The 19,312-nt window shown below is 42.1% G+C and overlaps 2 protein-coding genes across 4 annotated transcripts; both read right to left on the reverse strand.

Annotated features, from left to right (window-relative positions):
• Positions 1 to 984: 984 nt before the first annotated feature.
• On the reverse strand, positions 985 to 7,006 carry idua (alpha-L-iduronidase). 2 transcript variants are annotated; one of them, XM_037482889.2, is made up of 14 exons: positions 6,680 to 7,006; positions 6,216 to 6,356; positions 5,965 to 6,047; positions 5,515 to 5,622; positions 5,321 to 5,416; positions 4,825 to 5,027; positions 4,414 to 4,593; positions 3,657 to 3,873; positions 3,354 to 3,563; positions 3,117 to 3,238; positions 2,490 to 2,615; positions 2,219 to 2,295; positions 1,962 to 2,062; positions 985 to 1,849 (listed from the first exon to the last, which is right to left on the reverse strand). In XM_037482889.2, exons 1-14 carry the CDS (start codon positions 6,868 to 6,870, stop codon positions 1,746 to 1,748), a joined length of 1,959 nt encoding a protein of 652 aa, XP_037338786.1. In that variant the 5' UTR covers positions 6,871 to 7,006; the 3' UTR covers positions 985 to 1,745. The 2 variants fall into 2 exon arrangements, with proteins under 2 accessions (XP_037338786.1, XP_062418443.1); XM_062562459.1 differs by having other exon boundaries at positions 6,216 to 6,389; positions 6,680 to 6,780.
• Positions 7,007 to 7,555: 549 nt separating this feature from the next.
• Positions 7,556 to 19,270, reverse strand: LOC119225077 (poly [ADP-ribose] polymerase tankyrase-1-like). Of its 2 annotated transcripts, none has more exons than XM_037482740.2 (28): positions 18,746 to 19,270; positions 17,847 to 18,071; positions 17,632 to 17,727; positions 17,202 to 17,238; positions 17,040 to 17,115; positions 16,009 to 16,029; positions 14,567 to 14,661; positions 14,421 to 14,487; positions 14,119 to 14,305; positions 13,918 to 14,039; positions 13,704 to 13,795; positions 13,472 to 13,550; positions 13,217 to 13,268; positions 12,958 to 13,037; positions 12,589 to 12,734; positions 12,227 to 12,392; positions 11,838 to 12,057; positions 11,585 to 11,694; positions 11,229 to 11,417; positions 10,875 to 11,124; positions 10,687 to 10,769; positions 10,353 to 10,473; positions 10,116 to 10,213; positions 9,821 to 9,895; positions 9,539 to 9,644; positions 9,236 to 9,422; positions 8,899 to 9,055; positions 7,556 to 8,794 (listed from the first exon to the last, which is right to left on the reverse strand). In XM_037482740.2, exons 1-28 carry the CDS (start codon positions 19,206 to 19,208, stop codon positions 8,708 to 8,710), a joined length of 3,687 nt encoding a protein of 1,228 aa, XP_037338637.2. In that variant the 5' UTR covers positions 19,209 to 19,270; the 3' UTR covers positions 7,556 to 8,707. The 2 variants fall into 2 exon arrangements, with proteins under 2 accessions (XP_037338637.2, XP_037338636.2); XM_037482739.2 differs by having other exon boundaries at positions 13,217 to 13,388.
• Positions 19,271 to 19,312: the final 42 nt, after the last annotated feature.

The following is a 19,312-nucleotide window of genomic DNA, read 5'->3' on the forward strand; positions in this document are numbered from 1 at the left end:
AATAGAAATGTCCTTGGATGAGATGGACATTAATCCTCTGAATTAGAAGACATTGTATAAATTATGTCACGTCAGTCATCTCAGCAAATACTAAATTCATCTTTCGTTAATTCGTGCATTTTAGCTGTTACTTTTTAGAATAGTTTTAGAATAAATGTGTCGTGCTCGGTGTCGCCCCCTGCTGGTTAATTCTGAGGGTGTCAAACTACAAAACCTCTGGTAGACAGATTATTTATTTGAGAAAACATCCTTTTCAATGAGCTTGTCTTTTTGCCGAATTACAGTGTGGGCCCAAACAACTTTGGGAACTTGTTCAATCAATTAGATGTGACCACGATCAAAGCGTGAATACTTTCAGCACTGAATAGTTCAGTGGACTCAATGCCAGTAAAACTACTGAAGTAAATGTAATTTCAATTGATAAATAGAACATATTTTACATCACTACTTGATTGAGAATTTGCGTTGACTTTGAAGGGACTGCACCACTTAATTTGCGTGATTTTCTCCTTCCACAGACGGCAAGGTATTCAGCCTTGATTGCTGGCATCATCTATGGCAAAAGGAGATATGGTGAGTTATTCCTGATATTTATCAGGCTCTTAACTGGAATAGTGCAGAGATACAGTCACTTTACTGGAAGTAACACGTACTGCATGTGAGACTTTAAACATTGTGTCCAAAAACTTATAAATGCATAAGCTTAAACAAATCCAGTTTAAAGATTGCGACACTTCTGGCCCTTGTATAGGTCATCCTTGCTTGGTGCATATTTTAATATGGATTTTTATTTTTTTTGCATAACCCCCTCCCTCCCTGCTTTCCACAGATAACTTGAAGCCTATTGCAGCTGAAGAGAGGAGGATTGAAGAGGCAGAGAAAAAGGTTCGCGAAGAGCAAGAGCGCATCGCCAAGGAGCTGAGAGAAGGTAATCTCACGGGCTTCAACCCTCTCAAATATGTATTCTCCAGTTTGATATGCAAAACGTCCTAATACCACTTTATTTCAGCAAGTGAAGATACTATTTTGAAGTGAAGCGGGTGTGTGCGGTATCTCTCCATGTGCAATTTCCAACCTGTTCCTCCTCCCTTGAGAAGCGGCGGTCCCAACCAGTCAAACACCATCGTGTTATGGACACGTTCACTGTTACCTTGTATGAAACAGCACCTTTCTAGTTTGCCAATAGACATTTTTAGTTACATTATTTAAGGTAAAGGTCTTGAACTTGTAATACTGTAACTGCACTCATAAGTTATAAAGTTCATGTTGTAAATTAAACTGTCATAAATGCATAATCACTGTTTGTTTGAGGTCATTTGATTACTCAGTTTTCTCCATCAGACACTATTAGCGGACAAGTATTACATTGAAAAGAACAAGGACATTTTGCAATTAAAAAAAAAAATCTTTTTAAATGTAGAAGTTTAGTGCAACATTTCTTAATCCTTGGTTGTCATTTACTATCTACCGTTATTAGATTATGTGTTCAATCCTTTTACTTTAGATCTCAAATACATAAATGTACATGGTTCTTTGCCAATGATAATTGTATTTTATCACTTATCAGATTATCTCAGTCTTGGCAACTACAACCACAACTGTACTCCCTGTATTACTATAAATTAGATCAGAAGTATATAAAATATTTATGTTGGACACTTCACCCAGAATGGATATCATGTAATCGGCACATTATCAAAAATGTATTTTGCTGTACAAATGTATTTACAAACATATGAATACTCTTAGACATGCTCCCCTGTGTGACTCGCAGGCAGCGAGTACGGGCCAGGCCTTCCCCAGTAGTCCACAGCTCGGACTCTGTACACACCGCCGACCTCCTGGTCCACTACGAAACACAACATGGTACAGGGTCGTATTCCTATGGTTGTGTGTCATGATGCCATATGGTTTGAAGATGAAAAAACTCAGTTCTGTAATACTTAGGTGGAAATTCTTACCGGGTGAATAAACATAGGAAGTGAAAATGGTGTCTTGAGTATTAATCCTAATGAATTCCTTGTTGTCTCTGGAGAACTCCACTTCAAATGTCTTAATGCATCTGCAAATGCAAAAATGTATGCTTTGATTGTTCTTGGTTATGTATATTACACACTCAATTTCAAGACACAATATGAAATGAATGAATCTGTACCAACTTTTACTTGCAGCAAAAAGGGCATAAATAAATAGAACAGAAATAAGTATGTGCACCTACTTGGAATTGAGACAATGATCTGACCAGACGATCAGGACTTGGCCCTTGGTGATCTTGATGAAGTGTAAACCATTGACCTATTCAAAAGGTCAAAGGCAGTTTGAAAGAGTCATCTCAGTTCCATACAGTCATTTTCTGTTGGCTGTGTACCACTTGCACCAACACAACCGAAGTCTGTTATTATACCCATAACACAAAATAGCACTTGTAAAAAGAGGAAAACAGTAACATCTGGTTTGATTTAACGTTGCAATTGTGTGTCGGTACCGACCTGGTCGGGCCCGGCTTTGGGTTGGGCACAAACATGGACGAGCAGGACGGACGGCACGGGCAGTTTGGCTTTGAGAGTCAGAGTGTCTGCGGCAGGGACTTCCCAAGGTCCTTCGACGTGAGCGTCCTGACAGAACGACTCATCGTTAGGGGGTCAAAGCATGTCTAACAGCACTTCAAGAGAGGGAAAGGCCCAAATAGCTCTGCCTAGATGTTTATAGTGCTGGTGACAGCAAATACATTTCAACAATCAATTTCACTGAATACTAGAATTCAAAGTTCAGAAGCATTTCATCCACAGCAATGAGACTCTTTACAACTGCGCTACCTACATTTATCGACAATATATTGTGTTTACACTACTTAATATGTACAGTGGTCATTGTACAAAGGGCGTGATGTATTATTGCAAATTGGCCCAATTATTTGTTTTCCTAATTGTAACTATTAGTGTATTATGTACTGCATTCACAAGTCCTTCATTTCTTGCATGAAATAAAAGAAGCAAAACGTTTCACATTCGGCGTCTTAAAATGAGTGTACACAACTTTTGGAAAATCAATAAAGTATTCAGCAGAAACTAATTATGATATTAATTCCTATGATATTGCTCAGCCCTCGTGTTTACCTGCACAGCCCTGAGGCGTCTGAACTGTTCTGCTGTGGGGTAGTCGGGGCTGCTCATGGTCTGCCACAGCTGGTGCGGGTTGGTTATGTTGTTGTCCATGTAATACATGATATACATAAGACCTGGATAGCCAACAGAAGGATAACAGGCAGCACTGAAAGGAAGCCTCTTTAAGAAATTTTATATTAAATGTAACTACAAACACCTTTTACACTACCGAAGAAATGCTAAATCTACCTTTATGTGCAGCCAATCCTTTCAGTGAAATGGTGACATCGTCGGTATTAGCGGAGGTGCCGTTGTCGTCGCTGTTGTAGATCAGCACCGCTGCCTGCCAGCTGTCTGAGCGCCCCGGCGTTGCAGGCTTGTGGCTGCTGGCGAGTACTCCCAGCGTGCCGTTGTTACTTCCCGCTGAGCTCAAAACCTGAGCCAGGATCTGAGTCTCTCCTAAAAGTACATGACGTGCAGGCGATCGGTTTGTACAAGCGGCTGATTTAGAAAACCGAGTTTAATCAATCATATACATCCACTGATTGTCACCTAACAGAGCCAGCAGGCCCATGACGGTGAGGACGGGCTTCCTGATCAGCTGGACGTGTGGCGGCTCGGTGTTGTTGACCTGGAAGCGAGCAGCCAGCGTGCGCTGGGTGAAGGGGTGTGGGTGGTAGCTGAGGAAGGCGTTGTCGTTGCTGAGCAGGGTGTAGTTGATGTTGCTGTTTGGGTCGGCAAGCAGCAGATCCTGGTGCTGGTGTATTACCTGTGGGGGAGAGCAGGACAGAAGACTCGGTGAGAGTCATTTAGGAGACCGCGTGAACAGCCAAACATGCCCAGTCAAACCACACTCCTGTATTTGAAAATGGGCTTTTCAAATGTGTTAATGTAGGTAGTAACATTCATGCGATGGCAAGCTCAGCAAAAGACATATTGCATAGAAACTGGGTATTCTATAATAACCAACTGGGTTTAATGACAAGGCTAAAATGAACTTTTTCCACTATACTAGGCCGATACTTGAATTAGAAAATTAAGTTTCACTGAACAATCCGTGTTTCTCACAAAGTGAAGGACAAAAGTCAACATGAATTGTTTCTCTGTAAAATTAGGAATTAGCTTCAACCAATAGGTATCCGCAGTTATTCAGAGAACTGAAAACGAAATGATATCAAGATGATTAATAATGACGCCAATAATTATTTGTGTGAATCAACAGATTTCCATTTAAAAAACACAATTTGATCTTCAATTCAATTCTGGTCAAGGTGATTTTCATGTTCTCTCCTCCATCCTTTCAGCTCACCTTCACCACCATCGCAGCGTAGGTCACATCGGCCCTCCACTCCTGAGGCCTCGACCAGCCCACCAGCGGATCAGCCTCATCATTGTAAACAGGGAGGCTGCGGAACCGGGGGAAACGCTCCCCGATCTCCCCCATGGTCTGGATCTCCTGCTGGAGGATGGGCAAAGAGTAGCCTCCTCCCTGAGGAACAGCAACTGGAAATTAGCCTCCAAAAATGATTCTGATTGCATTAGTTTTGATAAAATAATAAATATGGTACCACATAACCCGGGCCAAATGGATCCCTATCTTTGTGTTGCTTCTCTAAAGCAAATGCATCAACTAGATACATTTTTTTTTATAGTGAAAGAAATATCTTCACAGCAATGAATATGACAAACATTTCATATTATATAGTCCAGAAGAATCAACCTTCTTGTGCAGGGCAATGTAGTCGATCCGGACCCCAGTCTCTCCTGTGAAGTAGTTGGTGCCGTTGTAGCAGTGCTGCAGCATGGCCCAGCAGTATGGGGAGTGTGGGGCAGAATGACAGGAGTCACCTGGACCCCCAAACCTCAGGAGAGGGCTGGCAGCGCGAAGACCCTCTGAACAGGCATCGTAGTAGTTCAGAAACCCTGTGGTTATCACACAGGACTTAGGCATGAGTGACTGATTCAAGTCTGATTGTGTTTAATGTCAATACCAACCAGACAATGTGTTTGATCACGGATGTACGAGTTTCCATTACGCATTTAGACTTTTAGATTACGTAGTAAAAACGAGTACTACTCACAATATACCTTTCAGAGAAAGGGAGTGCAAAGTTAAATGTGCAATTAATGGGCATTTTCTTGTACCAATGGCTACATTTTGCAACAAAAAACAAACTGATAAGACAAAATGTCATGTAGATGAATAATAGGTGTACCTTGAATTGACACAGTGACATTATCGAAATCATGGTTATTGGGCTCATTCCATGTTTCAAAGTTCCACTGAGAGACAACTCCGAGGCCATATCTGTCTGTAATTAAAACACAACATTTTTCATTATGTAGGAAAGAATCATAGAGTGCAGTCAAATTTCATACAACATTATAGTGACAAAACGATGGCACTCACCGATGTATCTCTTGGCTATCAGATAAACCAGATTCCTCCACTCAACAACTTGTGATTTGTTCTCAAAGTCAGTGAAATAGTTAACGACACTGCCCATCAGCTCAAAACCTGAACACAGGACGTCAATGAATTAATTACAATCAGGATTTTTATAGCCTCATGCCACAGGTGTAACACTAACAAAATAACATTCTTGGGTAATTTTTTTATTTATCTTTTAACACAAAAGAGCTTAGAAAAGGCTGTCGAAAGAACTGCTTTATTGGCGCGACAGTTCAATAATATTCACTTGACCACGTAACAGTCATAAAACATCCACTAAACAATGCACATGCAGGACGCAGCTTAAGATCTATCCTGTAAGCACAAATCTGAAAAACACATCAGGACATCCAGAGACGAGCGTTATGGATTTAGGAAAAGAGGTTTACTTTGAATGTGGTTCAATACCTGGTCGGAGTCCATTAATCCACAAGAGCTCTATCAGCTTGTCGAGTTTAGTGAAGTCGTACTGAGGTTTTCCGCCAATATCTCTACAGCAATACAATCAGGAAGTGGTAATTCATTAGAAGGAACACTGAATAAAAACTGCGACTCATAATCATAGGGTGTGACACCTTCCATCTAAACAAATCCATGGCATAGAGTGTCATATTTCCATTATGGTGGCTGGAGATGTGTTCACTTGCTAGTTTACTTACTGTGCAGTAACCAACTCCAGCATCCAGTGTATCCTGACCTGCTGGATCCCTCCACGCGGCACTGAGCCCACGTAGGCCAGGTTCAGCTGCTGGTCGATGCTCAGGTCAAACTGATGGGCCTTGGTGTGAGGGAGCGGGGGACTGTGGCACAAAGAACAGCCTCCTATTCACATGCTTGAAGCAGCAGTGACACAAAAAGCACTTTTGAAGATGGACTTTTAAAATACGTTTATTTTGCAAGCTAGTTCATAGACATGATTTTTTTTAGATGTATTTGCTTTGTTCAAAATGCTTACTTTTATATATTGTGTATATATATGTATTTACGACTCATTTTAAAGAAAGGCTATCAGGTAGATTCGGTAGAAAAGAAACGTAACATTTCTCCAACTCAACACAAAAAGTCCACGTCACGTCACTGGCTGCGTTTCGCAATTATAAATGCGAACTTAAATTCTACATACCAGAAACCAGTGCTCCTCCAGAACGGCTTTAGATCTCCCACTGGTCTTCCCACATCAACCCCGATGACGTAGGAAGTTGCTGAAGCTCCCGTGACGCTAAGAAGCAACACGGCCAAGATAGAAGTTTTCCACTGCATGTCTGCGAGTGGGCATGGCAGCGTGCTCGGAGTCACGCCAGCGTAGCTGCCCATACAAATATTGTGACGTAAGAAGGTATTGACTTAACCACGGTGTACCCCAACGTTAAGCATTGCACTTTGCGTTAAATCAGGCTTTTTGATCCACATAACGAACGCCCCTGTGATGATGGCGCGCAGGCTGTCGCGAGCACGATGACGTCTAATGTGCGCGACCCTGTTGTGGTTTTGAGAAACAGGTCATTTTTCTAAAATGCTAACGTTCTATTTGTGAGAAAAGACTATTATTTAGTATAGGAAAATATAGGAAGTAGCATTAATCATTTAAGATAAAGGGAAAACAAATTAATTGTCAACTATGCTGAAGATAAAATTGTAATTATATTTTCCTTTGACATGTTTACTTATTTCTTTTGTCAAAACCAAACACTCAAGGGTGCTCATTGTAGTTTCTAAGATAGTAATTCTATTTTCTATTTAGTCATTAAGCAGAAGGGGAGTACATTATTTTTATTTTGTAAAACTAGAAAACACCCTAGAACACCTAAAAGGGCCATCTCCCTGTATATTCTATATGAATACAAGTTGCACATAACCATTAGGCTTAATAGTTACATTAATACACATGATGGAAACATGTGGACTTAAGGAGCAATTTTCCATTACTTTCAATGGGTTTACTGTACTTCCATGTAGTGTAAAAGTTAAATCGTGGGCACAAAGGGGTTAAAAATGTAGCTGTTAATGAGACATTTATTTAAAAAAAATTGGGAGAATCAAGGCATGAAAGGAAAATTCAAATGTAATTTACAGTTACACTCAAAGATACTGTTAAACAGCAACAGTTATACACAACCATTTACACAACCTGTACAAATATTTTTCCCGAAAACTCGCAATTTTAAATTCAAAATAACTTAAATAGGCTTCTATGTAAAAGTGCAAATCCTTAAGGTGGGATGTCGGAGCAACACCATGGCGACGGAAAGGGTGTTGGTTGAGTTCAAGCTGGCTAGCAGGGGTTAACTTGTAAGGCATCACAAGCACATTTTAAAACACAAATTAAAAGCAGCATATATATATATATATATCCAGCTTTTAAAATAATCCGTTTTAGTACGGGATTATGTAATTATGATGCCTTACATTGCATTTCTGCTTCAATACTGAGCACACCTTTTCTCTCAATCAAACAGATATTGTAATGGCAATAAAATATAGTCTTGGAATTCGTGATTTGACAGAGTCCAGAGAGTCCTTTCTACGTCCCGCATGTCCTGAATAAAACCAATAAAACTATTTAGTTCAGGGTCTTTTGGGGGTAAAGTTTGGAAAATCAGCATTACAGTATAGCAACAATACGCTGTTAGCTGTTTGTAGTGTTTTACGTTAAAATGACATTTACCAGAGGCCATTCTATAGAGGATGACCCCAGATGCGGTGGGGCAGTAGTACTCCACAGGTTTCAGGCTTTGATAGTGAGACAGTGAGTATACATATATATGTATATTTATATATAGAGGTGAGATTGTGAATCTGCGCAGTTACAAGGCTTGAGAGTGGAAACATGTTAATGCCAATACTTCAGACTCTACAAGCATCCTCCTGATTGATACGGAGGGAAGGGGAAGAGACCTAACCCACGCACGCTTTTGGGCCTTACATGCTTCTGTACTAACATGCAGCTGTTGCAAAAAATAAAACTACAAAGGGTGTCACCACCCGGTAAAGGAGAGTATTATACAACATATCTGCTCATGAAGAGCTGGTCACCATGGGTTCTACTGGAGAGGAGACTGGAAATGTACGGTAAATAAAATGTTTGGGCCTTCGCAATACAAAGGAGAAAAATAACGAGCATCGTGTCCTTGTTTGAGCAAGACAAAAAGGACTATGACTTCTGCTCAATTCCTGCTGCAGACTGGGCTGTGATCTCCGGTTTAAGGATCTGGTAGGTGATGAGGTACTCTGGGTAGGCCTGAAGGAAACAAATGAATATTACACAGCAGATTTTTAAATGTTTTTCAGCTACATGTTATAGAATACTGTTCAGGGAAAGAAAATGCTAGCGTCCGTGTTTACCTGCTCTCCTCTGTAGATGACGTACTCAGCGTAGGCTAGGCCATTTACACTGGGTCGCCCAATCACGGAGTGGTGTCCTGGGGGGGCGTGGGCCATTTTCATGGCACTGAACTGTAGGAAAGACTTTCCCAAGGTCACTCGGCAGAACAGCATTTGCCTGAGAGGACAGGTGATAAGGGATATGTCAAGCACAATTGTCGCAGAATACTGCATATAAATGATCTAGTTTGATGAAAACACCTGGGTTCCAAGTATTTCAACGACCAAAACAAGTTTTATTGTCATGGTTTGAAAATGCAGATAAACATTGGCAGTCTTCATCTCAAGGCAAAGTTACCTGTGGCATAAGTAGCAGGATCGGTCTTTGTGCGTCGGACACCCTGTGCCGCCACCGATGCCGTAGACGTACTGATTGCTCTTTGAGGAGTTCTCTGCAAAGTAGATTCCTGCTCCAAACATCCCTCCTATGTAAGCGTGACGCTCATCAAAGCCTTTATGGATGATGGCGTTGATAAACGGGGATCCTGAAGAAAGACGGAGCAACAGTGTCAGGGCGATACTGTAAATAATACACAAATGAAATAGTACCGTTTACTGAAAAGTAAACACGCTGTTGCTGAGATGGTGTGACCGTGATTACCGTGAAACAACATCCGCTCATTGTGATGGTTGTGGTTCTCATCTGCGATTTCCTTCTGGCGGTGCGTGTAACGTTCCCTCAGCTTCTTATTTACCACCTTTTGAATCTGTGGGACACAAATGTGAAACATGACAAGATGTACAACAAGAATTTTATGTTGACTCCCCTCAATCACTTTAGATTGCTTTCTAGTTTTAATTGATACCGTCTACCAAATAAATTGTTCCTATAAAAGCTGCTCAGTGGGTTATCTAAACAGACAAAGGGATTCCTGGTTCTGACCTTGATGATGTTGTATTTGCTGAACACACCGCCAGCGTTTCCTCCGTCTCTGTGCTCCCTGATGGTACTCTGCAACTGAGGGTTGGAGAGAAAAAAAACAATACAATTTCATTAACTGGAAAATGATGACTTGTTCAGCAAATTATCTGCAAAGCAAATTCAACAGACATGGACAGTGGTATACGCTGACATTATTTAAAACAGGATTTATATGCATTGTACAAAATCAGAGCACAATAGTATTTGTAATTCAAAATGATTGACTGTAGCAATTAACAGGACACAATGAACAAACCTCCTCCTCCACAGACTGATACTCCTTGTCGTCTAGAGCGAGGTCTATCAGGATGGTGCCCTGGTTGGCACAATGGAAGGTTAAGTAGGGGTTGCCTCCTGAGAAAAAAGAAAAAAAAAAAACGATAGCTGTAATGCCTTTTGTAGTTTGAAATTCCTGATTTTGGTACAAATTGTTGCAGACATCACAGCACGTTATCATTCCTACACTATTCCACAACAAAAGATGACTTGTTACCTTGCTGGCCACCAAGCAGCCTCTCAACACCCTTGATGAGCTTATGTCGGTGACCATAAGCATTAATTCCAATCTCCTTCAGCTCCTCGTGACCCATGTCAGCGAGGACATCCAGAGAGATCTGAAAAAAAAGGAAAACAACGTGATACATTTATTTCTTAAAAATTGACTCAGTCTCATATCATTGGCCTGTTTGCACCACATAGCAGCCAATTTAACAACTGGACACAAGAGTAGTACCATTGATTCTTTATTTATATAGTATTCTAATCAAAATGAATAGGTGAACTTGACTTCAAAATGGCTTTATTTTAGTATTTCTGCAATGACTGACCTGCTCCCTCTCAAAGATGTCCCTCAGGTGCTCAAGGCCCAGGCTCTTCATGAATTGACTTATATTCATGTCCAGCATGGCCACTATGGAAAACAGGGAGTTACAGTTTAACGACAACAGTTCAATGTCAAACATTGTTTATACACATTTGACTTTTCTGCATAAACTTATAGATGCAACAAACTTACTCTCTCCTTCCTTGCGGTCAGTGCCTGTGGCTCCGTCTGCCACACCGGAGGACCCGGAGGCAGCCGCGGCTGTGGCCAGCTCCGTGAGCGGACCGGCAAGGTTGTCTATGCTGCTGGCAGCCGACAGACAGGACGGCGTGGAGACGGGGGAAATGACTGAGGCACTGACCACTGTTGCCTGGGGCTTAAAGCAGCTGGGCAGGGCGTCTGGCGGCATGGCGTCCATCAGCAGGGCCCGGATATCATCAGCCTGCAAAAATGTCATAAGTAAAATAAATCCTGTCACCCTATATTCTCTTTTTCATCTCACGCCTCTAAAAGTGAGCAGTTTGCCAAAAATATGTTGTGTATTACCGTGGCCAGGTCCAAAGCAGTCTGACCCTCTTGGTTCTTCATTGTGGGATCGGCTCCATGAGCCAGCAGCAGCGCACACAGCTGTGTACGACCCTTCTGCGCTGCCTCGTGAAGGGGTGTGAAAGCCCATTTGTCCGTAGCATTCACACACGTATTGTACTTGATAAGTAAGGCTGCAATGTCCACATGCTGCGAGGAAGATAAAAGAGGGAACATCAGTACACCAGCACAATAAATATTTTTCTGCAAAAAAGGTAGTTACTTAACTTCTGCCATCTTTAAGACGTGTGCATAGTAAATCCTACGGAGTTGCCCTGATTAAGTAATGAGTTTGTGTTTATTTTGTTGAAACTGACCCCATAAGAAGCAGCATTATGAAGAGGGATAAGGCCTCCTTTGTCCTGGGCGTTGACATCAGCTCCGTGCTCCAGAAGATACTCGGCCACTTCAAGGTTGTTGTACCCAGCTAAGAAAAAAGGAACACAACTCATTTCATTATGAAAGTGTGAATTCACCATAAGGACAGCAGATACAAAAAGGCAAAACTAACATAGCCAGACAAAACAAAAAGGCAAATACAAAACCAGAAACTTGGATACTATAGATTACCTGCCAGATGGAGCGGAGTGGAGTTGCGCCCCTGTGTGTCTCTGCAGTTGATATTTTCTGGGGAGCAAAGTTTCTGGACTCTGGCCAGGCAGCCCTTCTTGGCGGCGTCCAGCAGGGCGGCATCACCCCTAAGCAGGTCCTGGATGTCCGTGTCTCCATCTTTTACCATGTCCAGCGGCTGGTTGCCGTCACGGTTCTTCTTTGATGGGTCGGCTCCGTGCTGAAAAAAAAAAAAGTTTGATATTTTTACTGAATTATTAATTTCATAAATGTTTGCTTTAATGAGACAGAGGCAATCAGTTTCACCTCCTGATAATGATCATGTTTATAACAATAACAACTTCATGACAAGACAATATTTGTGTAACATGACAATAATTTGTCCTCACTTTGAGCAGCAGTTTGCAGATCTCATATTTGCCTTTGGCTGCAGCCTCGTGAAGCGGGGTGAATTTCCACAGGTCGGCCACATTGACCGAAGCTCCATGTCGGACCAGCAGCTCAGCCACTTCATAGTGACCATAGGAGCATGCGTTGTGGAGGGGAACCAGACCACTGGGGATTGGAAATACCAAAGAAGCACAAAGTGCTGCTTAATTAAAACGTTTTTGTGCCTGCTGAAAGCATCAAAACATCAATGAATAGTAAAAATTAAAAAGACATTATTAGTTTGGAAAAGAAAAAAAAAATCTAGCCACAATTTCCATTTAGATTAGAGGTTACTACTGATGGGTTAAATGGCAGAATTTACCCCTTGTCTTTGGCATGGACATCAGCTCCATGGTGCAGAAGGTATTCAACGACAGCCACTCTGTTGTAACCAGCTGCAAAGTGAAGAGGAGTCGAGTGGCGTCCCTCCAAGTCCCGGCAGTTTACATTTTGGGGCGTGCAAAGTTGCTGCAATACAGAAAGACATCCAAAAAGTGGTATAATACAAATTCACTAAACAATTAAAAAAGAGCCTTACGGTGGATTTATATATTTAAAAATAATTATCGCTAATTTACAATAATTATTTTATTACAAATAAATGGTGACAAATTAATAACAGAACATAAAAAGCATGTAATTTAAAGACCACGTTGTAGCCACAGCTAGTACTAATATACAGTGAACTTACTTGTACTGTGTCGAGATCCCCGGCTTTGGCTGCCTCCAGAAATCTGTAGTCCACGTCAGAATTACGTGTGGGGACATTTTCTAAAGACAAATAAATAAGACCTTCAATACAAAATAAAAGGATAATACAATTAAATAATTTGAGCACTGAAATCCACATGACAGACTAAAAGAAATTGCCATGAGGAAATTAAATATTGTTGGAGAAACACCAAATCTAGAAGCAAACAGTGTTAAAGAAGCGTGGGGAGTGTGATTACCATTGAGAATCTGTTGTACAGCCTCATTACCCATCTGAGCAGCGGTGAAACCCTGCAGAGACACAATGGCGGGGTCGGCCCCGTAGCTCAACAGCAGCTTGCAGGTCTGGATGTGACCAGCCAGTGCAGCTCTATGAAGAGAAGTCTGACCCAGTGTGTCCACAGCATTTACCTGATGTCACAGGAGGTGAAGTTACATTTCAGCAATCTCACTTTTAATGAATGACATTTGAAAAAAAAAAATAAGAGACACACCTTTGCTCCATGTTTCTGCAACACCTCCAGGATGTCGTTGTGAGCCCTCTCAGCAGCAACGTGCAATGGAGTCATGAAGCTGGAAGACCAGGCAAAAGTTATCACCTTTTTTCTGGTTTTACAAGCAGTATTTACATTCTTTATAGCACTTTATGTACATCGGCATGCAGGCGACACAATATAACACTGTCTAGATGTTCCAGTGTGATAGAAATGAATGTTGTGGACTTACTCTTTGTTCTTCTCGTTGATGTTGGCCCCCTTACGCAGCAACAACTCAGTCACTTGCTTCCTCTTGGGGTGGGGGGAAGCCACTGCACAGTGCTAAAATAACAATTTCAACATTAGTGTAGTGCAAGACAAATGTTTAGTAGATGCCAGTTTTAATCAGTTTGAATTTTTAATATCAACTGAAATTGTAAACAATGAGGAACGTTGGTTCTGACCAGAGCAGTCTCGTTGGTCTGAGGATGTTTGAAGCTGATGATCTCCAGAGCCAGCGTCTTCTTCACTTTCGCCATGTCTGCCTCTCTGGCTGCCTGTAGCAGCGAGTGACCTTTGAACTCATCTAAATGAAAGAGCAAGACGGGTAAACGGAAATGTATGTTTTCAATGACAGAACACACACTGACTGAGGGAACACTTACAGGTGAGCCTCTCTTTAAGTTCTGGAGTTGGAGCCATGTCCACCGCGCTCTTGCTGTGACAATTTAGCAAGGTGGGATCGGCCCCGTGGCTCAGCAGCAGGGAACAAACCTCTACTCGGTTCTTGGATGCTGCCTCGTGGAGAGGAGTGAATTGCCAAAGGTCCATGGCGTTTACACATGCTCCATGCTGCAGGGACAAAAGATCAGAGATGTGTACAGAACTTACAGTAGATTTTTTTTAAAAACTCTTGGTTGGATAACATTCAGTCAATTTGAAAACTGCAACATTTTATGAGTCTTACCTTCAGCAGAAGCTCAGTGACCTCAAAATGGCCGTACGAGCAGGCATTGTGAAGTGGAACCAGGCCTCTGCAGGGACAAGATTCCCAGGTTATTGACATTACAAATGAATGAAAAACACCAGTTGTGTTAAAAATAAGAGTTTTACCCTTTGTCCTTGGCGTGAACGTCGGCTCCATGCTGCAGAAGGAGCTGGACGATGCGGACCCGGTTGTAGCCAGCAGCCAGATGCAGGGGTGTAGACTGTAAGAGAGGACGACTCGTTAGCACACAGTTGCTGGTCTAGTGTGGGCTGCTACGATGGCCACAGGGGCAAGCAGCTGATTAGGGCCAGAAGCATTGGGCTGCGGCAGGCTATGCTCGGTGAGTTGCATTATGAATGGCAGATACGCGTCACGACGATGCAAGGTCAATGGAGTTTGTGTTTAAATCCAGTGAGAAAAAAAAAGTCATTTCCTGTTGATACCGTAGCTAACCTGAGGCAACTTTAACTGTATTATTAATCTAACCTGACTGAGATATTAAGACTTAACAGCTTTTTTTGAGGTTAGATGACGAAAGATTTGGTAATGAAACGGTTAGGAATTTCAAAATGACTGTATAGGACTTACGGTTGGGTGCTGATAGCTTGAACATTAGACATTCAGGTAATTTAGCCAAATAATGTTTTTCCTAATATCTTTAAATATTGGTCAAATTGTGTTGAGCCCACAAAAAGATAAAAAGCAATCAAAACCCAACCGTAATAGTATTTGAGAAAGCATCTTGGCAAGCGGATGATCAAATAGCCTTGTTTCCAGCCAAGGAAAATAACATTAGGATTAAGTAAAGCTGCCAATCCAACTTCAGTAGCATTTGTCTTACACTCAAATTGAGCTTACAAATCAAAAAGAAGGCTCATCATTCCTTTCCATTTCCATGCAGCGATATTAATATTAATCCCAAGTAGCCAACTGCACAGTGGTAAAATCGGATGGATGAGAGTCGAATAATGGAAGCATCATTCAGTGTGGGATGACACAAGCAATCAAGACTCATTTCATGGGGAGGAGCATTGCACTAGAATGACGACTAGTGACAAATGTAGTTCATTCGCACCTGCATATAACTGTTCCAACAGGAACGTTAAAGTAGAAACAAATTTCACAGACGCATTTTCAGGATTTGCTTTACAAAAAACAGAGGTGCAGGCCTTTAGGCATGCATGAGTGACCATCAAAACACATTAATGGATAAAATAAAAGCAAGAGCAAGTGAAGTGAAGTTGGAGGAGTGCGGGTGAGTGTGCAAGGAGAGGACAGACGCTGAAGAAAGCAGGCAGTGGACATTGTAAGCTCCTCTCCAAATCCAAAAAGATGAATTGTCACCATGACACCAACCCAAGTCACTTACTCACTCAATCGCATGCGACGCACACACGCAAACACGCACGCACACACAGGAGCATCAGGGATTCATGGAGTGACCCGTACACCCACGTCCATTATGAGCAATTAACAAGTGACAGCCAGATTGGTCAGACAAAAACAATGAATTATAAAAACTCACAACAGTGCATTTATCAAGTGGCCGTTATCAAAGTCAACTTACCAGCATTTTTTGGGATGTTGACTGATCGACAAATGTTGCCAGTCACACGGAAAACAAAACGAAAAAAAAAAAAATTACAAAATGACAGTATCTTTCACAGCAATTCTTTTCTTCCTTCTCAGGTCAATGAAACTCAAGCCACAGTTATGAATCACTGGTTGCTTCGTCAAACATTGTTTTACGTTATGGATGAAGGCAGAGTCGGACTTCTCAGTCTCATCCGCTGCCTTGTGAAAAGGCGAGGACTGGTTAATGGTGACGCTGGTTGAATCCCACGACAAATCCACACTGGCTCAGATTATGCAAACTTAATATGTACACAGCAAAGACAAGGAAGGACTCATATTTTACTGCTGTTGAAAGAAATGTGGTTAGGAATGTATGAAATAAGAATGTGCTGATATTCTGTAGAGACATTGTGGAGTTAGTGATCATGTTTTTTCTGCCTAATTTACAGGAAAAAGAATGCTAGGAAAGTTATTCTACAACTAAGCAATGTTAAGTGACAAAGTAAAAAAATAAAAGCCCACCAACCAATAACATGGATTGAGATCATTACACTAGAAATTAACTTAGATTTCAAGATCAGAACAACAGATATTCCAGCATCTGGCATGGAACAAAAAAACAATCAGCATAAAGAGACAATATTGCTACCATGACACCTGGTCCAAACTAGACTGTAAAGCAGAAAGAAATGATTTGACTAGATTACTTACAGAAAATAAATAAAGAATCAACTATCCCAACTAAGTTGTGTTGTTTAAAGCTGTAAAGCACCCGACAACTCAAAAATGACACCCTCACAGAGACCCAGACATAAATCCTCTTTATAGTTGCACCCCAAAAATGAATTCAGCTACTCAGAGTTATAATACCCTTTTCTCACACTGACTATTTTCCACACGAAGGTTAATTAAAAATTCACTACAACGCAACAATTTTGCCAGGCGGCACAACACGTTCTATAAAAGGATATGGCAGATATCTGCCTGGTGTGAGATATGGTGCAGTGATAGTGGCTTATTTACCTTACGGCCATCGCTTGCATGACAGTTGACATTCAACGGAGTCAGCAGCGCCATCAGCTTTTCTTCATTCCCACTCCTGTTATTACATGACATTGAAGAGCATGGAGTCATGAAACAGTTCTATATATATTTGTGCTACTGACCAGTCGGCCTGATACTCACCTTGCTGCTTCTAGAAGTTCATCCTTCTTGTATTCACCTGGAATAAAAAAATACTAGGATTAGAGAAAGGATACAGTCATTTCACCAGTTTTATTATATTAAGTTATGGTTGAGTAGTTGGACACTTGGTAAAGAGACAAAAGTGCAAAATGCTGTAGACAAAGCACTTTAGTGCATTGACGTGCCTCTGCTCCACCCAGATGAACCCGAATCAAGGAATAAGACGAGTAATGGGTCAGGTAACCAGTTGGGGGTCACAATAATCCAGCTAGGCAGAAATATTTTTAGCTCTATGTGTTCGGAATGCAGTCCTTCTGGACAATTACATTAAGACTAAAGTATTCGTAAGATGATTATCTGTTTCCATACATCACCATAGTTCAATGTGGAAACTGTAAAAGCGGGAGATAAGCAGCTGAAAAATACTGACCAGTGAGAACAGCCTTGGCGGAAGGGTCGGCTAGATCCAAAGCAGATTTTCCATCAGTGTTGCGGATGTTGGGATCTGCCCCGTGTTGGAGTAACACTGAGTGATAGAAGTGGATATAAATGCAATAAGTTAGGTTTCCTGTACTGTGGCAACCAGTATGACAATCACAATAAAAAAAATGAAGCTAATGAAGGAAAAACTAAACGGATTCTTACCAATGCAAACATCAATCTTTCCCTTGATGGCTGCCTCATGCAACGGTGTGTAGTTCCAGTTGTCTCTAGCATTGGGGTCTGCGCCCTGACACAGGAGGAGGCTGACTACTTCTGCGTGACCAAAAGAGCAGGCATTGTGCAGGGGTATAAGTCCTCCATCGTCCCTGGCATGAACATTGGCACCCGTCTGCAGGAGGTGCTCCACCACATCTTTTCTACCAAAACCTGAAAATAGAATTTTAATGCATTTAAATGTAGCTTCTCCTCAGTCTTTGCTTTACATGCACGAACATTAAAAAAAACAACAAAAAAAACAGGAGAGCTTCTTCCATCTATAATTGAAAATTACACTGACAATGAAGAGAGAACATCCGATTGGGGTACAGACTCTTGGACCCGATTTGACGTCACGTGACAGCGTTGTTTTGACCAGAACTTGGGCTAAAGATAACGGCGTTGCCTCTGTCCATCTTAGACCCGCTTTGCAGTCCGTAATAAAAAAAACACTAGTAAGTTACATAAAACCGTTGCTTTAATGATAATTTACCGCAATCTTACTCAGAGGTAACGTTAGTTTAGAGTTTCCTGGCTTGAAAGTATTAAGGAATAATTTAGCTAGAATGCTGACGGTCATCAAATTGTGATAAAGCCCGTCACATTAGCTGCTACTGCTGCTGCTAGGCGGCCCACTCAGACGTGAGTCGCTGCCGCCGCTTAGTGATGTTATCACGAGGGCAGACCACACTAACACAACACACACCGTTAACACATCGGTCAAAACAAGAACATTAACGTTAGCCAACATAGCTAGCTAACGTTAACGCTTGCTAATCGCTAGCTAAAAGCTAACGTTAGCCAACGTCGCAATACACAACGAGCTTAGTTTAGCTCATCCGTACCCGCAGCGAAGTGAAGGGGAGTTGATTTTCGTCCAGCCATGTCCTTCGCGTTTACATTAACCGAATCGACAAGTCTCTTAACTCGGGATACGTCTCCGTTACGGCAGGCCTCGAACAACTCCCTGAACGCCCCGCCAACGCCGCTGCTGCCGTCGGTGGGACTGGCGGCCACGGAACCGGGGCTTGAGACGTTGCTGCCGCTACCGCCGGTGGAGGTGGTGTTGGTGGTGGTGAAGCTCGTACTGCTCGCTAGGACCGCGGCGGGTGAGTCCGGGGAGGCCACAGCCGCCTCGATCCCTCCGCTGCATTCCCTCTCGCTCTCCGGTGGTACGGGGCCGGAGGTCAGCAGAGACATCGGCGGAGAGGCCGGTGGAGCGCCGGAAATAAAGCCGTTTCTCGGCGGAGACTGCAACGTACTTTGCTGTTGTTGCTGCTGCTGCGAGGAACGACGAGACACCGCCATTACAGCAGCTCTCAGACGACAATAAAAAAGCTGCTCCTCCTTTCCGGTGAAAGTGGTGGTACTTCCGGTCAGCTGTTTACTCTGTGGAGGTTTTACAGGAAACG

Source organism: Pungitius pungitius, chromosome 5, assembly GCF_949316345.1.
Source record: "Pungitius pungitius chromosome 5, fPunPun2.1, whole genome shotgun sequence".
Classification (NCBI taxonomy): Eukaryota; Metazoa; Chordata; class Actinopteri; order Perciformes; family Gasterosteidae; genus Pungitius; species Pungitius pungitius.